Source organism: Schistocerca nitens, chromosome 1, assembly GCF_023898315.1.
Source record: "Schistocerca nitens isolate TAMUIC-IGC-003100 chromosome 1, iqSchNite1.1, whole genome shotgun sequence".
Taxonomy (NCBI): domain Eukaryota; kingdom Metazoa; phylum Arthropoda; class Insecta; order Orthoptera; family Acrididae; genus Schistocerca; species Schistocerca nitens.
In genome coordinates this window covers 672,283,056-672,306,624 of record NC_064614.1, presented here as the reverse complement: position 1 = coordinate 672,306,624, position 23,569 = coordinate 672,283,056, and the positions used below count along the sequence as shown (strand labels likewise).

Here is a 23,569-nt window from a genome sequence, read left to right as displayed (position 1 = left end):
CCATAGGTTTTGTGACAATACATTTTCATCCAGTACACATATAACCTTTAAGAAATACCACAAAAACATCATAAGGTCAGAAACATTACACCATGTATGGTTCACAAGACTACTGATAAGATTAAAATGACACACGCCATTTTAGCTACTGGGATATGGCAAGCTTCAGTCAACAGACAATATGGAATCTTTGTGATTAAACCTAACAGAAGTTATAACAACAAAGATAACTTCCTTCTAATCGTCTTTCAGCTCCTTGTACTTGAGAAGGAAAGTTTGTTTTGAAATGATGGGGCGTCTGAACAAGTCTCACATTTCTATTACAGCATCTGAGAGGCAAACTCAAACAATGGAAACTCCAGATTGGAATGTCAACTATGTAAGGAAAAGCTAAATTGCTACTCACTGTAAATATGACACGTTTAGTTGTAGACAGGCACAATGAAAGGACACTTTTACATTAGCTTTCGGCCAAAACCTTTGTCAGAGAAAGAAACACACATACAACCATTCAAACAAGCAACCACACCTCATGCACACATGACCGCCACTTCCAGCAGTTCGGACTGGAATGCAACAGTCTTGTAGAATGGAAGCAGCAATCTGGACTGGGCAGGGAAGGGGAAGGGACAGCAGGGTGGCAGGGATACAGATGGAGAAAGAGAAGAGCACTGTTTGGCATCGTGTGCAGGGACTAGGCTTAGTGACGGGAGGCTGTGGAAGTTGGGGAGTGGGGGGAGGAGGGAGCAAAAATGGAGAGGAGCGGGGAAAGATGGTCGGGTGCAGTGGCAGAGGGTGGCACACAAAGAGAGTGGAAGACAAGAACAGGGTGCAGATGATACGACAGAGTGAGTGGAACCTGTTGGGTGGGAGGTGTGGCAACTGTAGGCTGAGGCTGTGCAGTTCAGAAAAGCTGGTGGCAGATGGGATGATCCAAATTGGTCAGATAGTGAAGCAACCATTGAAATCAAGCATGTGATGTTCAGTTGCATGTTGTATCACATGGCGATCTACTTTACTATTGGCAACAGTTTGGCAGTGGCTATTCATGCTGGTGGACAGCTGGTTGATAGTCACACCCATATAAAAAGCTGCACAATGTTTGCAGCAGAGCTGGTACATGACACGGCTGCTTTCACAAATGACCCAGCCACTGATGGGATAAGCCTGGAAAAGAAATACTGGGTGGGTGCATTGGGCACGTCTTGCAACTGGGTCTTCCACAGAGATGTAATCACTGTGACAAGTGTTAGGCTGGTGATAGCATAGGGATGGACTAGGATGGTGGAGGTTGGGTGGGGGACGAAACACTATTTTAGGAGGGGTGGCAAGGATAACGTAGGTTGTTCCTTATTTAAGGGCTTGATGCATGATGATAGCTAATCAAAACCCTGATGAAGGATGTTCCAGCCTGGATTGGTACTGGGTGATGAAGGGGGGTGCTCTTTTGTAGCTGATTCTTGGGGTGGTGGAAGGATTGGGGGTGTGAGGGGAAACAGCGTGGGAGATGTGTTTGTGGGCTATGTCTGGAGGATAGTGCCTGTCCGTGAAGGCATTACTCGCAGCATACTGGGCAAGGGAGTTCTTGTCACTGCAGATACGCATATCCAGCGTGGCAGGCTGTATGGAGGGATTTCTAGATTTGGAAGAGATGTCGGTTGTCGAAATGCAGGTACTGTTGGTGGTTGCAGGGTCTAATGTAGACAGAGTTCTTGATGGAGCCATCAAAGAGTTGATCAATGTTCAGGAAGGTGACACACATGTTGAGGAGAACCAGGTGAAATGGATGGGAGAGAAGGTGTTGAGGTTGTTTAAGAACGAAAACAGATGTCTTGGAGTATCTTCAGCGACAGGAAATCCTTTGGCCAGTATGCTGATGGTCTCACCAAGCCCTTCACAGAAAGGCAGTGTCCCCCAATCTTAATCTGCAAACAGATCTCCCGTACCATTTCCCCTCACACCCTTCAATCCTTCCACCACCAACAAGAACTGAAGAATCACCTACAATGGAGAGCCCTTTTCATCACCCAATAGCACTCTGGACTGTAACAATTGAACCACATCCTTCGTCAAGGCTTTGAACACCTATAATGATGACCTGACGTTAGGGAAACCTACTCAAGGTCTTTCCCACCCCTCCTAAAGTGGTGTTCTGTCTCCTGCCCAACCTCCACAATATCCTAGTCCATCCCTATGCCACTCCAATTCTCAATCCTTGCCACAAGGATCATATCCCTGTGGAAGAACCAGGTGCAAGACCTGCCCAATCTCATCCACATTCCAGTACTGTCACAGGCTTATCCTAACCTATCACAGGCTGTCACCTGTGAAAGCAGCCATGTCATATACTGGGTCTGCTGAAGTCATTGCACAGCTTTTTATACCGAAGCGCCAAAGAAACTGGTATAGGTATGCAAATTCAAATAAAGAGATAAATTAACAGGCAGTGCTGCGGTCGGCAACGCCTATATAAAACGATAAGCGTCTTTTGCAGTTGTTAGAATGGTTACTGGTGCTACAATGGCTGGTTATCAATATTCAAGTGAGTTTGAAAGTGGTGTTACAGTCCGCACATAAGTGATGGGACTCAGCACCTTTGAGGTAGCGACGAAGGGGCATTTTTCTGTATGACCATTTCACGAGTATACCGTAAATATCAGAAACTGATAAAACATCAAATCTCTGACATCACTGCGTCCGGAAAAAGATCCTGCAAGAACAGGACCAATGACAACTGAAGAGAATCATTCAACATGACAGAAGTGCAACCCTTCCGCAAACTCTGGTACTGCGCATCGCGGATTTGGAATACGCGCCAGACGGCATGGATGTCGAAGACCCCTAGAGATCTCCGCACCATCGCGCTGTAAGCTGTGGCGGGCGCGCGCCTCCTGGCCCACGTTTAATGTGAGGGCGCCACAGTGGAACACATGGTCCCAGTGGCCAACAGCGGTGCCCCCAATCATGTATTTAAGCACCTGTCTCTCGCTCAGCCAGTGAGTCTAATCGTTGCGTGCATCTTGACATATTGCCTCGACAACAGACAGCTTGTTTACCGTTCTTTATTTTCATTACTAGTGGATGTCTTGCATTCGTTTGGTTGTCTCTGTCTCCCCATTGCTTCTTGCACGTTGTCGTCGTAAGGTCTCTCTCGATCGTCCGTCGTCGTTTTGTGTCCGTCCTTTCCGTTCGTTTGTTTGTTCGCGGGCCGCTCTCCATTTCGTCCCGCCGTGCTTTCTCAGCCACCCCGCAACCGGAACAGTCACTGTTACAACAAAAACTGCTGCTGATTTCAATGCTGGGCCATCAACTAGAGTCAGCTTGCGAAACATTCAATGAAACAGCATCAATATGGACTTTCGGAGCCGAAGGCCCACTTGTGTACCCTTGATGACTGCACGACACAACGCTTTACGCCTCGCCTGGGCCTGTCAACACAGACACTGGACTATTTATGACGAGAAACATGTTGCCTGGTCGGACAAGTCTCGTTTCAAATTGTATTGAGCAGATGAATGTGTACGGGTATAGAGACAACCTCATGTATCCACGTACCCTTCATGTCAGCACAGGACTGTTCAAGCTGGTGTAGGCTCTGTAATGGAGTGGGGCGAGTGTAGTTGGAGTGATATGGGACCCACGATACATCTAAATACAATGTGACTTGTGACACGTACGTAAGCATCCTGTCTGATCACCTGCATCCATTGATGTTCAACGTGCGGATGGACTCAGGCAATTCCAGCAGGACAATCCAACACCCCACAAATCCAGAATTTCTGCAGAGTGGCTCCAGAAACACTCTTCTGAGTTTAAACACTTCTGCTGGCCACCAAATTCCTCAGACTTGAACATTATTGAGCATATCTGGGATGCCTTGCAATGTGCTATTCAGAAAAGATCTCTAACCCCTCTTACACTTCAGGATTCACGATGTCAGTTCCCTCCAGCACTACTTCAGACAATAGTCGATTCCATGCCACATCATATTGTGGCACTTCTACATGCTCCTGGGGGCCCTACACAATATTAGGCAGGTATACCAGTTTCTTTGGCTCTTCAGTGTATATTTGGTAGGACTACCAACCAGCTGTCCACCAGGATGAATGACTTGCCACCCAGCTGTGGCCAAGAGCAAAGTAAACCACCCTGTGGCACAACATGCAGCCGAAGATAACATGCTTGATTTCAATGGTTGCTTCACTACCTGAGCCATCTTACACCGCCACCTTTTCTGAACTGCTCAGATGAGAGTTATCCTTACAACACATTCTTCGCTCCCGAAATTATTCTGGACTCAACCTACAGTAACAGAGTGTCCCTACACTCTCCATTCCCCCTGTCTTATCATCTTTTCCTTATTCTCATCTCCCACCCTCTGCCAATGCACTCACCCTTCTTTGCTACTCTCATTTTTCACTCCCTGTTCCCCTACCCCTCTCCTTCCCAACACCATGCCCCACAGCCGAAGGTCTAGTTCCTTCACACTCTGTCAGACAATGCTTTCTTCTCCCCCCACTTGTACCCTGCTATCTCTTCCACTTCTCCACCCCCTCCAGACTGCTTGCTTCTGTTTTATGTGGCAAATGCATTCCAGTCCAAGCTACCAGAGGTGGTGGTCGTGTATGTGAGGTGAGCTTGTGAATGTATGTGTGTTTCCTTTTCTGACAAAGGCTTTGGCTGAAAGCTGATGTGTAAGTCTTTTTCATTGGTGCCTGGATGGAACCCAATACGTCATAGTCACAGTGAGTAGCAAGAGAAAATCACTAATGGGAGACTGTGAGCTCTAACAACCAGTTAGGACATCTTAATTGGTCATTCTCCCTCGCCACACACATCCTTAGTGGTGCATAGTAATTCACTGCAGTCACATTCAAGAAGGCAGCAATTTGAGGAACGGCCATCCAGATTTAAGTTTTCCATGGTTTCCATACATCATGTAAGGTGAATGCCCACTAGGTTGGTTTAAATTGGTCAGGACCAATTTCCTTCTGGATCCTTCCCAATTCCAAACACATCCTTTGCCTTTAATGACACCTCTGTAAACAAGGCATTGAACCACAGCCTTCCATTTCTTTCTTTCTTAGTAGGAAAAGAATGGGTGTAATCATTAATACACAACATCCACTTCATTCAAAATGTTTTGAATATGACATCTGATAAGATGACAAATAGCTTTTGGGATCTAGAGATAAGTGATATTAGTAAGTAATAGAACAAACACTGGCTCAGAGGCAATGGTGTTCTTCAAGAATTTTTGAGGTATTATTTCCATGAAGATAGATACAGTGTCATATATTTATCTCAGAAGAAGAATGTCTTTCTTTGCAGAAGCCTTAAGACAGGAGAAACACACCTACACTATTTTCAACATAGGTTTCAAAGGAACGAATAACTGAAGACAACTGGCCAGAAAGGACTGTTGTGTGGTGTGGCAGACATCTAATCTCTATTCCACTTCTCTCCAAGTGTTTTGCAGCACCGCAGGTATAACGTTTGCAACAGCTACATGTTTGCCATGGTGCAGATCTGGCAAGTCTTGAACTGGTATCTGGTAGAATTGATTTTTGATAAATGTCAACAGAAAAAAATAAAAGTGGCATTATGTCTGGGCTTCTAGGGGGACAAGCAATAAATGGAGTATCTCTCCCAATCCAGAGATCAGGAAACTCATGATCCAAGAAATCCCTCACAATGTTTGCAAACTGGCATGGTATGCCATCTTGTTGCAAGATCACATCACGTCGAAGTAGTGGTACAACATACAGCTCCAACATGTCTACGTACGTTGTTGCGATAACTGTAGGCTCCACAAAGAACAGGTCTATAACCCTATCCTTCAACAATCCACACCACACATTCACTTTCAGAGAGCCACATTTGCACTCTACCACTACTTGAGACGGGGAGGGGAGGGGGGTTTCAGTTTCCCACATGTGTCAATTGTGTGTATTTACTATGCCAGAAGTGCGTAGTACTGCCGAAGAAACTGACACAATTGAGAAATGCTTCATTTTCATCCATTTTTGCCAGAATTGTCTCCACAAATGTTTCTGTCATGGGGTGTACTCAGGCCTGATTTTATGATGAAGCTGCAGTTGGTGTCCTCAGGCTTGATTTTGCGAAGAAGCTGCAGTTTTCACACCCAAAGGTGCAACCTTTTATGGATGACATCATGTGCAGTTGAACGAGGTAACTGTAATGGCCTACTTGCTTGTCAGGTTGACTTATGAGGGCTCCAATGGGACATGAATTAATTCAAAAGTAGTCTCTGGAACTGCATGCTCAACATGGTGGCCCAAAATCAAAAGCAAAGTCCCAATTTCCCAAAGCCACTTGTTCCCTTTCTTGATTGTTAAAATGGGAACATCATCAGTTGGCTACAGTCCATATTTATGTCGAAAACAACAACGTACCTGTGTAACAGACTTTAGGTGCATAAGAGAAAGTACCTTCTGCAGTCTGTAGTGGAGTCCACACAGCTGCTGACATGCGTTTATGTGAATAAAACAGTTACGCGCATGCACAAGCCGTACAAACTGCCACAGGCAAACACAGGAAATATTCTGAGTTACCATACTTGTAGACACAAACCGTCAATAAATATCTCAAATACCTTTCACATTATTATATCTTAGATTGTTATATGTTTAATCCAGACACCCTGTATAGGACTTGTTATTTCATTAAGCAACAGTAGAGATCTGATATGAGCCTCATAACAACAAATAATAATAATTGTGTGTGACTCAATGGTAAAGTGCAATTCTTTGACTGGACACCACTCAGACAGCTTGCATGTCCCTAAACTGCTCCAGTTATCAAAAAAGGGGACCTACAGTTTAACATGGAATCTGATACATGTGTCATTCTTGGCAACTTCTTACATCATTGGGAGGTAAAGATTAGATTAAAAGTAGAACGAAATTTCCTTTACTCTGGCCAGGATTCAACTCCACAACCTCTCAGTTTCCAGGGGTTTTAATTGATTCAAAATGTGAATACGAAAATGGTTTTTATTAATGTCTTTACTTATCCAGCAATCATCTCACAAAGATATGGAATTTGTCATCACAATACAATGAAAATAAATAGCTCACAATATACACAAGCAGAAGATATAACTACTATACTTTTAAGAGGATAACATAGGTGGTCAGCTGTGGTCTTGACAAAGGAACCATCATGAAATTTGCCTGAAATAGTTAGGAAAACCATGGGCAACATAGAATGGCCAGTCATAGCAAACTCCATTCACCCGAATACGAGGTCAACTTCTACTCAGGTGCAAAATATAAATGTATAACACATAATGAAAAATATGGTGAACATCTTACCTTATCCAGTTTGCCTTCATATTCAGACATGCACAGCTTTATTACATTCTTTATCCCACTGTTTGATAAAGTATTATTTTTTATTATTGTGTTTACAATATCATTAGTGAACTGGAGGGTTGCATCATTTCTGGAAAAGAAAATGTTTTTCATAATATGGTAGGATGACATGCATCTGCAGGTTAATTAAAAAAAATAGATACATAAATTGCACAGTTTGGTAGCAATGTCTTGCTATCTAAAAGATGAATGCATTCACACTAAAATCTTTAACTTGGCTGTGTTTCATTTGTACCATGCTAGTGTACATTGGGAATCTGCAATTGAAGAGAGTGTGGATTAATGTTACCTGGCGATGAAGTCAATTGGGTGAGTCTCCCATCCCTCTCCCCTCAAAGTTTCATAAGGGATGCTGAGATAATGCAAATTTGCCAAGGGCATTACTAGCTAAGACAGAAAAGGCAGCAGATGATATGGACTGGCATCCAATACTCCCACTCTCCCCCCCCCCCCTCCACAGCACACACACATAAAACCAGACCACCTTCAACACCAATTTTTCACTTCTGAAGACAGGAATCCTGACATTTAGAAAATTCTGAGTAATAAACAAGTATAGTCAACTCTAATTTACTCTATATCTGTGTGCCCTTAAACTGAACAACAAGAAGAAGTAATAAACTGATGAAATGTTGCATAGAGAGACAATAATGTGTTACACAGTAGAGCCTTGCTGGCAGACGGCCCATCACAAGGTTACCGTGAGTGAGGAAGAGCGCGAATGCACTTAAATACCGTAGCTGCCTACATGACAACTGAGTGAACACTTGTCCACAGCCATGTGGAGGGCACAGCCAAGTGAGTCCTTGTTCGTGGCACGCAGATGTCATGTGCTTGCAATTAACTGCACAAAGGTTGTGAGTTAGCAGTCAGAACATGCACAATGTGCTTCCCTTACAAGAGCTGGGTTAAATTTATTTGAATGACAAATAACAAATACAGACAAAAATTATTATTTTTTATTTGTGACAAACATATAGCAGTATTTATCCAAAACATTATTCACTTACAAGAGTAAAAACTTTTATTTGCCATCTGTGAATAAAAAGCTTTATGAATAACAGATAAACTAGCAATCCAATGATATTAATTGCTTCAATTCTATATCATTTATGTACTTTTTGTTGCTTTTAAATTATTTTTCAGAACAACTCATTCTTTCAAACATCTCACCAGAAACTTTATTTGATTTCCAAATACTTGCCACTGTGAAAAAGAAAATACATGCTACATATGCAAAGAGGATATTGGTGTGTTATTTCTCCCGAAAGTGTCTATTTCATGACAACAAATATTCAGCCATTATTGAGAAACCATCAATCCAGCTGCAGTTTTTGGTAAATAACTAGTTATGATTCCATGTTAGTTTCACTTCCCAAATCACATTCAAAATAAAATTTTCATTTCTTGTCGTAGCATTATTCGAAATGCTTGACCAAATTTCTTTGGCTATTAGATGTCTGTAGTTTGTTGTTAGCCTCCCTTGGTTTTGGGCAACAATACAGATGAACTATGGGCTAAATCTCAGGTAGGACATAGCTACAATAATTGCAGCTGATGTAGAAAAGTGAAAAAAGTCTTCCAATTGTCGACTGACACTTTCTTGATAAAAAATGTTGTCAATGTGCTGCAATATTAAGAACTTACGTATTCTAATCCAGCGAACCTTACAAAATTTTTGAGTATCAAAGTTCTGTGTAAATGCATAGATACATGGAAGATCAAAAAGCTATTCCATATTCAAACAGAAAGGTAACTCAGAGTTAATCCTAAAACACTTTTGGATGACTTTGGATGTCCAGTAGCGTTCAACAAATGTTTTAGGAGATTTTTAGATTTAGTGTGTTGATGTTTGTTATTGGCAACTGAGTTCTAACTTTGTTCACTCATTTTCTAGCACTATAAACATTAGCAAATTGTGTAATTATATTAATGAGACACCCCCACCTGACAGTGTTAGCAATCTTGGTACAATGGAGGAAAATGCTGCAGATTAAGTGTTTCTTTTGACTGCGTTCTTATATTTGGCTACTTACGTACAGTGCCCTTGCATGTTAGCAGACGGAAGTGGGAGGGGGGGAGGGAAGTACTGCCAAGTGCAGAGTCAGTGGAATTGGGCTGCATCAATACTGAAACTGCTAAGGCCATTCACCTATGAAGTATTTCTGTGTTGAATTTGTTCTGCTGTACAGTAAGTAAGGCTGTGCTCAACCCAAAGGTTAGTTTGGACACTGCAGTGCTTCACTAGGCATGGTGCGGTATATTCAACTTCCCCCCCACCTCTGAACCAACTTGTGCAGTTCAACATGTACTCCAAAACATGGTGCAAACTTCACTTGGCATTTTCTCATTTTACAAATGAAAGAAGATATTAGTAACAGAAAAAAAAAAACTGTAGGACCAATGGAGGATCAAACACAAAATTTTCAGTTTTGTAGACTGGAACTTAATGCACTGAGTCACATTTAGGAACAGTCAATTAATAAGTTATTCATATGTAGAAACTGCACTGAGTCAAGGGAACAAACAACTTCAGTACAAGAAGTAAACAAAGAATATAGAGTGGCATTCTATGTGATTCATTAAAAAAAAAAAAAAAAAAAAAAAAAAAAAAAAAAAAAAAAAAAGAGAGAGATATTTTTGAAAGCAATTTTTTTTCTTGTTTTTTCCCCAAAGACATATGATTAACATACTAGACTTAACAACATGCTTAAAAAGCTCCACGTCTTCATTTCTTATGAGCTATAACACCAATACAATGTACAATCAAACAAAGGAAAATCCAGGATGGAATGTAACAATATAATGAAAAGGATAGTTGCTACTCACCATATAGCAGAGATGCTAAGTAGCAGAAAGGCACAACAAAAAGTCTGAAAGTTAGCTTTCGGCCAACAAGGCCTTTGCAAAAAGTAGGAAACATACAAACATGAACACACACACACACACACACACACACACACACACACACACACACGACCTCAGTCTCTGGCTGATAGAGCGAGACTGTGAGCAGCAGGGCATTATGGGAGAGGCAACCGGGTAGGAGTAAGGAGGAGGCTGGGGTGGGCAGGGGGAGGGATAGCAGGGTGGGGTTAGGGATGGTAAAGTGCTGCTGGGAGCGTGCCGGGATGAGGTGGAGAGGGGGCAGCTAGGTGAAATCAGAAGGTTAGACAGAGGGTGGGGGGGTGGGGGAGAGAGAGAGAGAGAGAGAGAGAGAGAGAGAGAGAGAGGGGGGGGGGGGTAGTGGAAAGGTGAGAACTAAAAACACTGGGTGTGTTGATGGAACAGAGAACTGTGTAATGCTGGAATGGGAACAGGAAAGAGGTTAGATGGGTAAGGACAATGACTAATGAAGGTTGAGGCCACGAGGGTTATGGGAATGTAGGATGAATTGCACCTGTGCAATTCAGAAAAGCTGGTGTTGGTGGAAAGAGTCCAGATGGTACTGGCTACAGGCTGTTAAGCAGTCATTGAAATGAAGGGCATCATGTTGGGTAGCGTGCTTAGCAACAGGGTGGTCCCATTGTTTCTTGGTCACAGTTAGTCAGTGGCCGTTCATGCGGACATACAGCTTGTTGGTTGTCATGCCCACATAGAATGCAGCACAGTGGTTACAGGTCAGCTTGTAGATCACATGACTGGTTTCACAGGTAGCTCTGCCTTTGATGGGATAGGTGATGTTTGTCACAGGACTGGAGTAGGTGGTGATGGAAGGATGTGTGGGACAGGTCTTGCATTACAGGGACATGAGCTGTGATGCATGGGGCTGGTAGTAGGGGTTGTGTAGGGATGGATGGTAATATTGTGTAGGTTCAGCGGGCAGCGAAATACCCCTGTGAGAGGAGTGGAAAGGATAGTGGGTAGGGCATTTCTCATTTCAGGGCACGACGAGAGGTAGTCAAAACCCTGGTGGAGAGAGTAATTCAGTTGCTCCAGTCCTGGGTGGTACTGAGTTATGAGGGGAATGCTCCTCTGTGGCCAGACAGTGGGGTTTTGGGAGGGGTTGGGTGACTGGAAAGGTAAGGCATGGGACATATTTTTTTTGTACGTGGTTGGGAGGATAATTATGATCTGTAAAGGCTTCAGTGAGACCCTTGGTATATTTCGAGAGGGACCACTTGTCACTATGGATGCGATGGTGACGGGTTGCTAGGCTGTATGGAAGGGGCTTGGTAAGTTTGATATGGTCAGAGGTACTGATATAGCCGTATTTGAGGTGGAGGTCAACATCGAGGAAGGTGGCTCTTTGGGATGAGTAGGACGAGGTGAAGCAAATGGGGGAGAAGGTTTGAGGTTCTGGAGGAATGTGTATAGGGTGTCCTCAGCCTCAATTCAGATCACGAAGAAGTCATCAATGAATCTGAGCAAGGTGAGGGGTTTGGCATTCTGGGTGTTTAGGAACAATTCCTTTAGATGGCCCATGAAGGGACAGGATGGTGCCATGCGGGTACCTGTAGCCGTACCCCAGATTTGTTTGTAGGTAACGTCTTCAAAGGAGAAGTAATTGTGGATGAGGATATAGTTGGTCATGGAGACTAGGAAGGAGGGGGTTGGTTTGGTATCCATCAAGCATTGGGAAAATTAGTGTTCAATAGTGGCAAGGTCATGGGCATGAGGGATGTTAGTGTAAAGTGAGGTGGCATCAATAGTGATTAACAGTGCACCATGTGGTAAAGAGACAGGAACTGTGGGGAGTCAGTGGAGAAAATGGTTGGTATCTTTTATGTAGAAGGATAGGTTGTGAGTAATGGGCTGAAAGTGTCGGCCTACAAGAGCAACAATTCACTCAGTGGGGGCACAGTAATTGGCCACAATGGGGTGTCCTGGGTGGACTTTAGGAAGCATGTAGAAGGTAGGAGTGTGGGGAATGGTTGGAGTGAGCAGAGAGATGGACTCTGGGGAGAGGTTCTGCGAGGGGCCTAAGGATTTGAGGAGAGATGGAGTTCCTGCTGGATTTGTGGAATGAGGTCACTGTGGCAGGGTTTGTAGGTGGGTGAATCTGACTGCTGGCAGAGTCCTTCTGCCATGGTACCCTTGCACTTCAAAACAACAGTCAGCCTTTGTCAGCAGGTAGGATAATACGGTCGAGATCAGTTTTTAGGTGGTGGATTGTGGATCCTTCTGCAGATGTTAAGGTTAGTTTGCATGTTGAGCAATTTGGGAATGATGGTGAGACAAGGTTAGAGGTTAAGAAAGTTAACAGGGGGTGATTTGGGGGGCAGTAGGGTTGGGTCATGGGTTGATGGAGGATCAGGCAAGGTTCAACATTGGTCTTTTGTTGGGTCTGATTGGTAGCGTTGGTGGCAAAAAAGTGTTTCCACCGTTTGGTCGGAAGAAAGAATTAAGGTCTTTAACAAGTCCTGCACGACTGAATTTGTGGGTGGGGCAAAAGGTGAGGCATTTGGAAAGGACTGATATTTTTGTGGGCTAAGACTTCAAGAGGAAAGGTTCACAACTATGTTTCCAGTCTGTTTAGGTTCTGGATTGTGTGTAAAGGTGGAAGGGAGTTTTGGAGGGTGGTGTAAATGTAGTAGGTCTGGAAGACAGGGTTTGTCAGCTATGAGGTGACATGGGGGAGATTTGGAGGTTGTTGTAGAGGTTGTGGACAGTGGTACTCCAAAGTCGGAGTAGGAAGTGAGCAGAGTGGAGAGTTTTTTTGAGGTGACATTGTGCATGTTGCTCTAGTTCCTGGAGGGCAAGAGTTTCAATGTGTGTTACGGGTTCCAGGGATTTGGGATTGCATAGCAAGAGAATTTTACAGATGGAGGGAAGGTACTACAAGGATGCTTGGGCTCGGTTGATATGGTTCGCAGGACTATGATGATGATGATGATGATGATGATGATGATGATGATGATGATGACGACGATGATTTGGGTTAAGCAGGGTGCTTGACATCATGGTCATCAGCGCCCTCACAAAGTCAGCATGTAAATCTCAAGGGTTAGGACGGAGACTGTACCCACATGCAGAGCAGTTTATAATGTATTAAAGTCTGCTGCCCTTCCCCACCATCCTGACAGTTCACAAAATTTCACTAGCATAGTAACACTGGAATCGGTATATGCGAGGATGGTGGGCAGATTGCCAGCGAGACTGAAGGCTGCCCTAATATCAGTACATAGGACACGCGTAGCCACAATATGCAGAACTGAAAGTGGCAGACCACAAACTTCACAGACTGGTGGATCCTCCTGCCAGAAGAGGGAGCCATGTGTTATAGGGCTATGCCCAACGCACAGACTGGTAAGCAAAACCTCCTTCCAGCAGTGAGGCTGACATGAAGTCCGCCAAGCCTTTGTGGTCGATTTGAGCGACTGCAGTTTGTTGTCTGTCACCTGCAACCATTCAGCCTTCCACTGATGCATGATTGCATCTGTCAGAAAATGAGATGATGGCATGCAATGGGATGGGACACTGATGGAAAGCACTATCACAACATACTTCGTTGGTGGCTTTGTCAGCTATGTCGTCGTCGTCCTGTATCCCAATGTGACCAGACACCCAACAAAAGATCACCTCCTTGCCACGGTAAGGATTCATGAATGAACTGAATCAGCAGGTCTACAGGATACATTGGGTGAAGTGCTTGCGGTGCACTACGAGAGTCAGAACAGACAAGAAACCATGTACGGTGATGTCTGTGAACCCTCTCCAGTGCCATCAGATGTAAATTGTTGTGGAAGACACACTTTAGAACCCTACTAGGGAAAACAACAGAACAACTGAGAGCATTCTCTTGCTGGGATCCATATGTATAAACAACAATAAAACAGTGGTACATACCTAAAATGGATGAAAAAAACATGGAGTGCAAGTTTTCTTGTACAGTGTCAAGTTTAAAATCACTTTGGGCCTCCGAAGACGCCAAGGTGGCAATGAATTCCCATTCCTGGCTGTATATTTTGATGCCCAAGAGACCCAGAGCCTTGAGACAGTCTGTAGCACGTATACCAAATGGCTTTGTTGCATGGGGCCAATTCCTGAACAGCCGTTCAAAGGTGCGTTGGGCCACTGAACTAAAAGTCAATGCATGAGGTGATGCTGAGATTTTCAGCACCTGTTGAGCTAAAAGGATATTTTGCCGAAACCAGAGTGGTGGTTCACCAGCCTCTGCACACACACACACACACACACACACACACACACACACACACACACACACACACACAGAGAGAGAGAACTGGGCTGGTCCAAAAGGCTCCAGTCGATATCTGAATGCCCTGATGGTGGACAGCATCCAACATCCTGAGGTAGGGAAGGACGGGCCGGTCTGTAGACCACACTGCCATAATCTTAGCGTGATCAAACGAATGCCCTATAAAACTGCAGGAGGCGGGATCTGTCAGCTCCCCATGTTTTTCTGCTACAGCACTTCAAAATATTCAATAACTGGAAGACCTTTGTTCATAGTTCTTTCAGGTGTGGGAACCAAGTTAATTTCGAATCAAATAATAAACCCAAAAAGCGTACAGTGTCTTGAAAACATAAAGTATTGTCCCTATTGTGAGCACTGGTTGGTTAAAACTCCAATGAGCACGGTTAAAATTGACACATGTAGTCTACTTGGGTGAGAACCGAAAACCAGTTGTCCGGGTCCAGGTTTCCGGCCTCCTAATGGTCAGTCATAGCTGCCTCATCGTTGTTGTAAGTTGAGAGGAGGAGTAGAAGATTGCAAAGACATCCAGAAACAAAGAGCATTTGACAGGGCTCCTGACTGTGGAGGAAATGCCACTGATAGTGGTGGCAAACAATGGGAGACCCTTCTCCTGAACATAGCAGTCAGACATGGCATCACCAACGTGATAACGAAAACACCGGTTGTCAAGAAAGGATTGGATCAGAAGCGGCAGACGTCCACATAGTCCCATTCATGAAGTTGGCGAAGAATGTTGTACCTCCAAGTAGTGTCATATGCTTTTTCGAGGTCAAAAACCAAATGTTTTTGGTGTAAGAAGAATTCCTGTATCGCCATCTCCTGTAGAATTAAGTTGTCAAGGGTGGAACAAGGCGGCAGTTGACCATGCGTTCAAGACTCTTCCCATGCAACTGGTAAGGGCGACACTACGGTAACTGTTAGGGGTGCTACGGTCCTTGCCTGGTTTCCACAATGGTATTAATATTGGCTCCTTCCAAGTTGTTGGGTACTGTCCATCAAACCAGATCTGACTGAAACAAGAGAGGAACTGTCCTTTCATTTCAGGGCACAGATGACAAAGCATAGCATCAGGTGATGGCTGCAGACAAGGCTGATTCCAGTTCCCACATGGAGAACGGAAGGTTGTAGACTTCCTCATTATGCGAGAAGAAATTAAGCTTCCTCATCTCTGCAGTCCTACAGAACACCTGAAAAGTGGGAGCTTGTCTGGATGATGTAGCAACAGTAAAGAAGTGTTCAGCTAAAACCTGAGCCGTGTCTTCTGGCGTGTCCACCAAGACCCCATTACTTGACAAGGTCGTAAGGGGATGTGTACTGCCCTTGCCTGAAATCCACCTTATTGATTCCCATACTTGCGCAGTGGAAGTGGATTGATTACTGGAAGTCATGAATTCCTCCAGGAACCCCTCTTCTGTTCTTTTGTCACTCACCTCGCATGTGCACTCACAGATCTGAAGGCATGAAGATTGTCTGTAGTTGGACAGTGTTTGAAGTTCCGGAGAACTGTTTGTCTGACCCTGATTGCCAATCGACAGTTGTCATTCCACCAAGGTACAGGCTGTTGTCTGAGGTGGTTACTAGACCTGGGGACAGACACTGTGGCAGCCCGTTGGATCTCACAAGTGATATGGGCCACTGCCTCCTGTGCACAATCCTTTTGTTCAAAAATAGCCTGTTGACTGTACTGTAATCAATTTGCCCTTTGTATCACCCATCTGTGTGGTCTCCTGTTGGCCACCGTGCTAGTCAGCAGACAGATCCACATTGGGAAGTAGTCACTATAATGTAAATCTGGAGCCACTTCCCACTGAACTGAGTCTGCAATAGCTGGGGAACAAAAAAAATGTCAATGGCTGAAAAAGATGGTACAAATGTGGAAAAGTGTGTCATCTGACCTGCATTCAGAAGGCAGATATTCTCAGAATGGATGAGTCGCTCGATCATCTGAACCCTGTAGCAAGTGTTAGCTGAGCCCCACAGTACATTGTGTGCGGGAGTGCCTGGAAGAGTTCTGCCAGTGTGTCTGCATCCAAAGCATCATTAGAGGGCAGATACAAAGAACACACTGTGATATTAAAGGGTGCGAGAACTTTCACAGCAATTGCTTGCGTGGTTGTGGTAAGAGGGACTGGAGAGGAGTGGCATCTGTCATCAAGGAAAACAGCCACTCCACCTGTAGCACTGTCTCCAGTAGTATCATCCTTCCTGTAGTCCCATAATGCAAGTGTGTCAGTGACTTTAAGATGCATTTCTTGTAAGCAGATGCAGAAAGGTTTCTCCCGGACCAGTAGCTGCAATTCTTCCAAATGTGAGCGATATACATTCAAATTCCACTGCAACACCGAAGTCCCTGTAGAAGCCATTGTTTAGCGATAGTTGTTCTTTTCTTTCTCCCTCAGAGGTGGTGTTTTACCAGGGTGGTCAAGGGGAACGTTAGGGGGTTCCTTGCTCTCCAGTTCCTCTGACTGGAAGACCATATCCTCATGAGCATAGTGCCCATCAGAAATAGAGACAGCTCACCGGTCTACTGCTTTCTTGGACTTAGAACTATTTCTCAAAGGATGTTTGTCCTTACTGACAGGAGGAGGTGGTTGCCTGGGTTGCGAGGATGGCTTAGTTGGCTTCTGATGTTGGGTAGTGGTATGTGGCTTAGATGGTAAGCCTATTGCTGGATGGCTTCTGAATGACTTCAGTTTCAAGTGGAGCGTTTCCCCCACAGGTACATCGACAAGTGCATGTGCTCATACTTGAATCTGTGGTCTGAGTCTGTGTGGAGGCATCACATTTAGTGACTGGCGTCTTAAGGGCTGATGCAAAAGAAGTAGCAAAAACTGGTTCTTGCATAACTTTGAAAGCTTTTTTAGCTTCACATACGGTATACGTCTCTATACTTTCAACTCCTGAATTTTCCTTTCCTCATAGTAAACTTCACACTTTCGGCACCACACCGGGTGATTCCCGGAGCAATTTACACATTTCGGAGAAAGTGTACAAGAATTGCCTGACACATGAGCCGAGCCACACAGAGCCTTTCCATTTCAATTACATCCCATAGTAGTATGGCCAAATCTTTGACATTTGTAGCATGTATTGGGTTAGGAAAAACAGACAAACCTTAAGATGGATATAGCCTGCAAGGATAGTTCAAGTAATTCTGGAGTATTAACCGTGAGAATAAATGTTGCCAATTTTTCCAATTTGCCATTGACTCTCCTCATATAGTTATGCATTTCCGTGATGCCCATATTTTTCCATTCTTCACTTAACTGCGCAGGGTCCACCTTCACTATATCGGAGCAGGTAACCATGCCCTTACTAAAGTTAAGGGTGTTATGCAGCTCAGCCTCGACTGGGTAGTCACCTAAGGCCTTACGTCCCAGAAGCTTAGATATTTAGTTGGAATTAGCAGTTTCAACTAAAAGTGTTCCATTACGAAGTCGTTTGACACTTTTCAGAGACCCAGCAATACCTTCCAATGCCTTGTGAATATAGAAAGGGGAGATCTTCTCAAAGTTCTCCCTGTTCACTTGATTACAATGAAAGCGTTACGGCACACTAATGTTCTGTTACTATGATTCTGAGACTTCTTTTCGGGAGGACTGACCAACTGAGCTCTTTTGAGGAGTGGGTGTAGGTACTACCTGACGGTAAATCTGTCCCATCAGAAGTAGTAGTTTGATGAGACCATTCCATAGGGATCCCATGAGACGCTAGGGAAACAAAGGTCGACCCAGGCAGAAACCTGGAAGCCTTATACAACAGGGGGGCGGCAGATGCCCCAGAGGGTGCCCGCTAGAGATTGTTTTACCTCAACAGCCATTCACCTCATCAGCACATAACACACACCTTGAGGGCTTTTTTTATACAGGTGTATGCCTTCCTCATGGACCAGGCAGTAAAGCCAAGACCCCCATTCTCCGAAACACACAACATTCCACTGCTGCGCTGCACAGTGGTGGCTGAAGCATGCCCAGAGCTTATGGTGACAAGAGGGCTGGCAGCAGTTAACGGACTCCAGCTCAGGAACTCAGGGGTCGCCAAGCTTGTACTCGGCAAACGAATGTTGAGCCCCTGAGGGGAGGACTACGTTGGTGAGGGGCAAGCATTGGCAGAATCTGAACAGATGGAGGTCATTGAGGAAGGACTCAGCTGGAGGTAGGTAATTTGACAGTAAGGCCATTTTGGGGGATACCATGAGCCAAGCAACAACGCAGGAACAGTATGTGGGACTGGGTTCTAGCTAGAGATAAGGAAACATTCCTGTATTGGTGTAGATGGAAGGAGCAAGAATCCATGGTGTGGAAAAAATGCGTAAAAATATGTAAATAATGTAGAATTATGTTCAAAAAAATTCACATAAATACACTCAAATATGTGAAAAAAATTATGAAAAGAAAAAAAAATAACGGATGAAATAAGGGGAAACAAGGTGAAATATGAGGCAGTATGCCAACGGTGAGAGATGAGAACCAATTGAAATTTTTTTATATCAGTAAAGTGGATTGCAGGTTTGTGGGTGGATAAAGGTCAAACAGGAGATGGCAGAAGTGACTAGGTTAGAAGAAATTAATAGGTGTGAACTGGAATAGAGAGGAGAAGGAATGGGAGGTGTGGTGGGGTTGGCAGGACGAGATATAAGTTCGTGTGGCACAGGAAAGGTGCAGCAAATAACACACAAAAATATGCGAGGGTGACGCAAGGAGAATGATTAATATGAAGGTATATGATTAATTATATCAGTGGGTGTAGTGTGGGACATAAGATGCTGCATCAATGATCAGCGTGATCTTGTAGCCGACTGCTGTGCGCGGCTGAGACGATTGATACAGTGTGGCTCGTAAGTAGAGTGTGACGTGCAGTTTGTAAGGCAACAAGAGAAACACAGGAAAGAAGAGAAAGAAGGGTAGACACTGAGTATAGAAATGCATTAGAAAATAGTAACAAAGGAAAACAGTACTGGGTTACGATGGAAGAAAAGCCGTCAGGCAAAATCAAACAATTGAAAAATACAGGATGGACTGTAACAATATAATGAAAGGGATGGTTGCTACTCACCGTATAGCGGAGATGCTGAGTTGCAGCAAGGCACATCAAAAAGACTGTCTGAAAGTTTGTCAACAGAGGACAAGATACACTAACACACACATGACCACAGTCTCTGGCAGCTACAGCCAGACTGCGGACAGCAGGGCATTATGGGGGAGGAATTGGCTGGGGTAAGGAGGGGGCTGGGGAGGGCAGGGGGAGGGATAGCAAGGTGGGTCAGGGATGGTTAAGTGCTGCTGGGAGTGTGCAGGGACGAGGTGGAGAGTAGGGCAGCTAGGTGCAGTCAGGAGGTTAGAAGGTGGGCAGGGAGGGAGGAGGGGTAGCAGAAAAAGAAGGAACTAAAGAGACTGAGGAAGTTGGTGGAACAGAGGGCTGCTTAGTGCTGGAATGTGAACAGGGAAGGGGCTAGACAGGTAAAGACAATGAGTAATGAATGCTGAAGCCAGGAAGGTTATGGGAACGTAAGATATATTGCAGGAAGAGTTACCACGTGTGCAATTCAGAAAAGCTGGTGCTTGTGGGAAGGATCCAGATGGCACAGGCTACAAGCTGTGAGGCAGTCACTGAAATGAAGGTTGTCATGTTGGGCGGTGTGCTCAGCAACATGCTGGTCCAATTGTTTCTTGGCCACAGTTTGTCAGTAGCCGTTCATGCGGACAGAGAGCCTGTCATGCGCACCTAGAATGCAACACAGTGGTTACAGCTGGTTCAGAATCATTGACGACATCTTCGTGATCTGGATAGAGGCTGAGGACACCCTATCCACATTCCTTCAGAACCTTAACACCTTCTTCCCATTTGCTTCACTTGGTCCTACTCAACCCATCAAGCCACCTTCCTTGACATTGACCTCCAACTCAAAGATGGCTATATCAGTATTACCGTCCACATCAAATCTACCGACCATCAGTAATATCTCCACCTCGACACATGCCACCCATTTCATACCAAGAAGTCCCTTCTATACAACCTAGCGACCTGTGGTCGTCACATCTGTAGTGAATAGCGGTCCCTCTCGAAATATACCAAGGGTGTCACTGAGGCCTTTACAGATTGTAATTAACCTCCCATCATTGTACAAAAACAGATCTCCCATGCCTTATCTTTCCAGTCAGCCAACACTCCCAAAGCCCCACAGTCTGGTCACAGAGGAGCATTCCCCTCATGACTCAATACCACCCAGGACTGGAGCAAATGAATTACATTCTCTACCAGGGTTTCAACTACCAATCGCCGTGCCCTGAAATGAGGAAAGTCCTACCCACAATCCTTCCCACTCCTCCCACAGAGGTATTATGCTGCCCACCAAACCTACAAAATATTTTTGTTATGCCCACACAACCTCTGTTCCCAGCTCTTTGCCTCATGGCTCATATCCCTGTAATAGACCTATCCTATCAAAAGCAGGGCTACCTGTGAAACCACTCATGTGATCTACAAGTTAAGCTGCAACCACTGTGCTGCATTCTACGCGAGCATGACAACAAACAAGTTGTCTGTCTCCACGACACCAACAAACTGGGGCCAAGAAACAATGGGACCAACCTGTTGCTAAGCATGCCACTCAACATGACGTCCTTCATTTCAATGACTGCTTCACAGCCTGTAGCCTGTAGCCAGTGCTTTTCACCATATAGTGGAGATGCTGAGTTGCAGACTGCCAGAAAATGAGCATTCAGCCAAAAAGAGCATGCACGTATACACATGAGCACGCACGCGCCTCGCCCACTACACACACACACACACACACACACACACACACACACACAGTCTCTGGCTGCTGAGGCCACACTGTGAGCAGCTGCGCATGATGGAAGATGCAACCGGGTGGTGGAGTAAGGAGGAGGCTGGGGCAGGTAGGGGAAGGGAAAGCAGGGTAGGTGTGGGGAATGGTAAAGTGTCCTTTGTGGGAGCATACAGGGACGAGGTGGAGAGGGGGTGTGGTGGGGTAAAAAACTATATGTGATAGAACAAAAACAATGGTATTTTTGGATTCATGTGAACAAAGTCGATATAAAACAAGTGTCATAATCAAAAAAGGAAAATCATTGTTGACCTTTGTTATTTAAGTTGCAAATAATTTATATGTGAATAAATTAATTTGAATGATCTACTTATCCCAATAATTTTCCAGATAGAAATTTATTTGAATAATGCCTATCTCTGCGTACACTACACCTTGCACTTCATCCATTTTTCCAGTCGCTGCAGTTAATATTAACAACTGTAACAAGTCCTATTAGTACATTTGCCCAATTTACTTAGAAGATACTACATTGTACCTGGAATGAAGTTTATTTGTTAATTGTCAACAAATTTGACAATTATAATCGGTTTACATGGTCGTCAACATAAATCTTTTTTATTTGTTCTGTCCAAAATATGTCTAAATTTCAGTACTATTTTTACAGCAAACTGAAATGCGAGCATTATTTCATCAGATATTCTCCCACACTAATTTACCATCTCAAAGCTAAGTCAATGACCATCAGTAGCATTCAATATCAGTCATCACTTTAAATTTCACAATACGTGGTGACATTCAGTTACTTTGATAATCCTTGGTGAATCTCAGGTATGCAGCATACACTTTATCCATAGAAAACATGGAAAATCGACAGCTAAATAGAAATTCTGATTCTAAATGCATTCCAAAGCTTGTCGAGTCCATTACTGTCACCCGACTGCGATGAAGCCATTTATAGTCCATGTTTCCTTGGCCACATGGCAGGATCACTCACCTGAGTGCTTGTCCACAACATACTGAGAGATGAAACTGTTTCCACAATGCATGCAAAGTGAGTGATGGGTAACGGGTGCTGCTCACAAGGTTTCACCACATGGATGCTGTGCTCTATTACACAACACATTACTACAGAAGATATCATCAATGGAATAAGCCAAGTAAGCCTGCATTTTAGTATATTCAGACTCCTACGGCACACACTTACAGTTCACTCAAGGTTTTAAGGAAGAGACTATAGAGCAGAATTACAATTTAATGACCCTGTTTGAAATTTTAGGTGTAACCATTAGAAAATGTGGCAGAGCTCTGACTGATACAATTTATCTGGCATTCAGTTCCTGGCAGCTGTGGACCTGGATCAAAATTTACTTACAATTTAAAAATGTGCTGAATGGTATTCACTGTCTTCAGAAAATATATTTTTGCATTTGGGAATTTTTTCTTTCGTGGCATGGTCTTTCATGGTTCAACAAATGTAAGAAATTAAAAACTCTGCTTAAGGCGGAAGATGATGTGGGTGTCCAATGACAGTTGCAATTGAAGTAAATGTGTTTCATATTCAGACAATTACTCAAGAAAAAGCCAACAGCATTTACCAGCACATGCAGCAGCATTTACCAGCACATGCAGGGTACTTTTAGGATTGGATTAGCACCTCTCTAAGATCTTTAAATTAAGGACTTCATAGTAGTGAAGCTTGCAGAAAACAGAAGCCAAATTTTCTTAATCAGAAATAAATGTTATTTAGAGTTCTGTCAACAGATCTTTACAGATTTATCTACAGCACATCAAAAATGAAACTCATACCTCACAGCAAACAATGACTAAACAAATTTTGCCTACTGAGAAAGCAGCTGTTCTGCTTTTATGACCCTTGTCCAACAACATCAAGAGAGAAATTATTAAACAAAGGAGGGGACGAAAACCAAGCTCCGAGTCTCTAGAAATGACTATGTTCGCATAAAAACACCCCTAAAAAGGCGTTTCAGCAAGACTTTAAGAGACTGCACTTTTACAACTTTAAGAAACTACTTTGAAAAGAAGTGAAATTAAATTTATGATAAAGCAGAAACTTATGTAACTTTCCAAAAGTTGTAAGTGTTCCTTATACTAAAAATTATTATTGTAATGTGAAGTTTTACAAATCTGAAATTCAGGTATGGCTATGTACATATGCACACAGAGGAAAACACTATCAATATTACAAAAAAAAAAAAA

The 23,569-nt window shown here is 43.8% G+C and overlaps 1 protein-coding gene across 1 annotated transcript in view; it reads right to left on the bottom strand.

Moving 5' to 3' along the window:
• The window catches only part of LOC126259225 (spermatogenesis-associated protein 7 homolog), a 107,178-nt gene that overhangs the window by 15,366 nt on the left and 68,243 nt on the right, over positions 1–23,569 (bottom strand). The window contains exon 8 of the mRNA XM_049955842.1: positions 7,338–7,467. Coding sequence (XP_049811799.1) covers positions 7,338–7,467 — 130 coding nt within the window. The remainder of the gene's footprint in view (positions 1–7,337; positions 7,468–23,569) is intronic.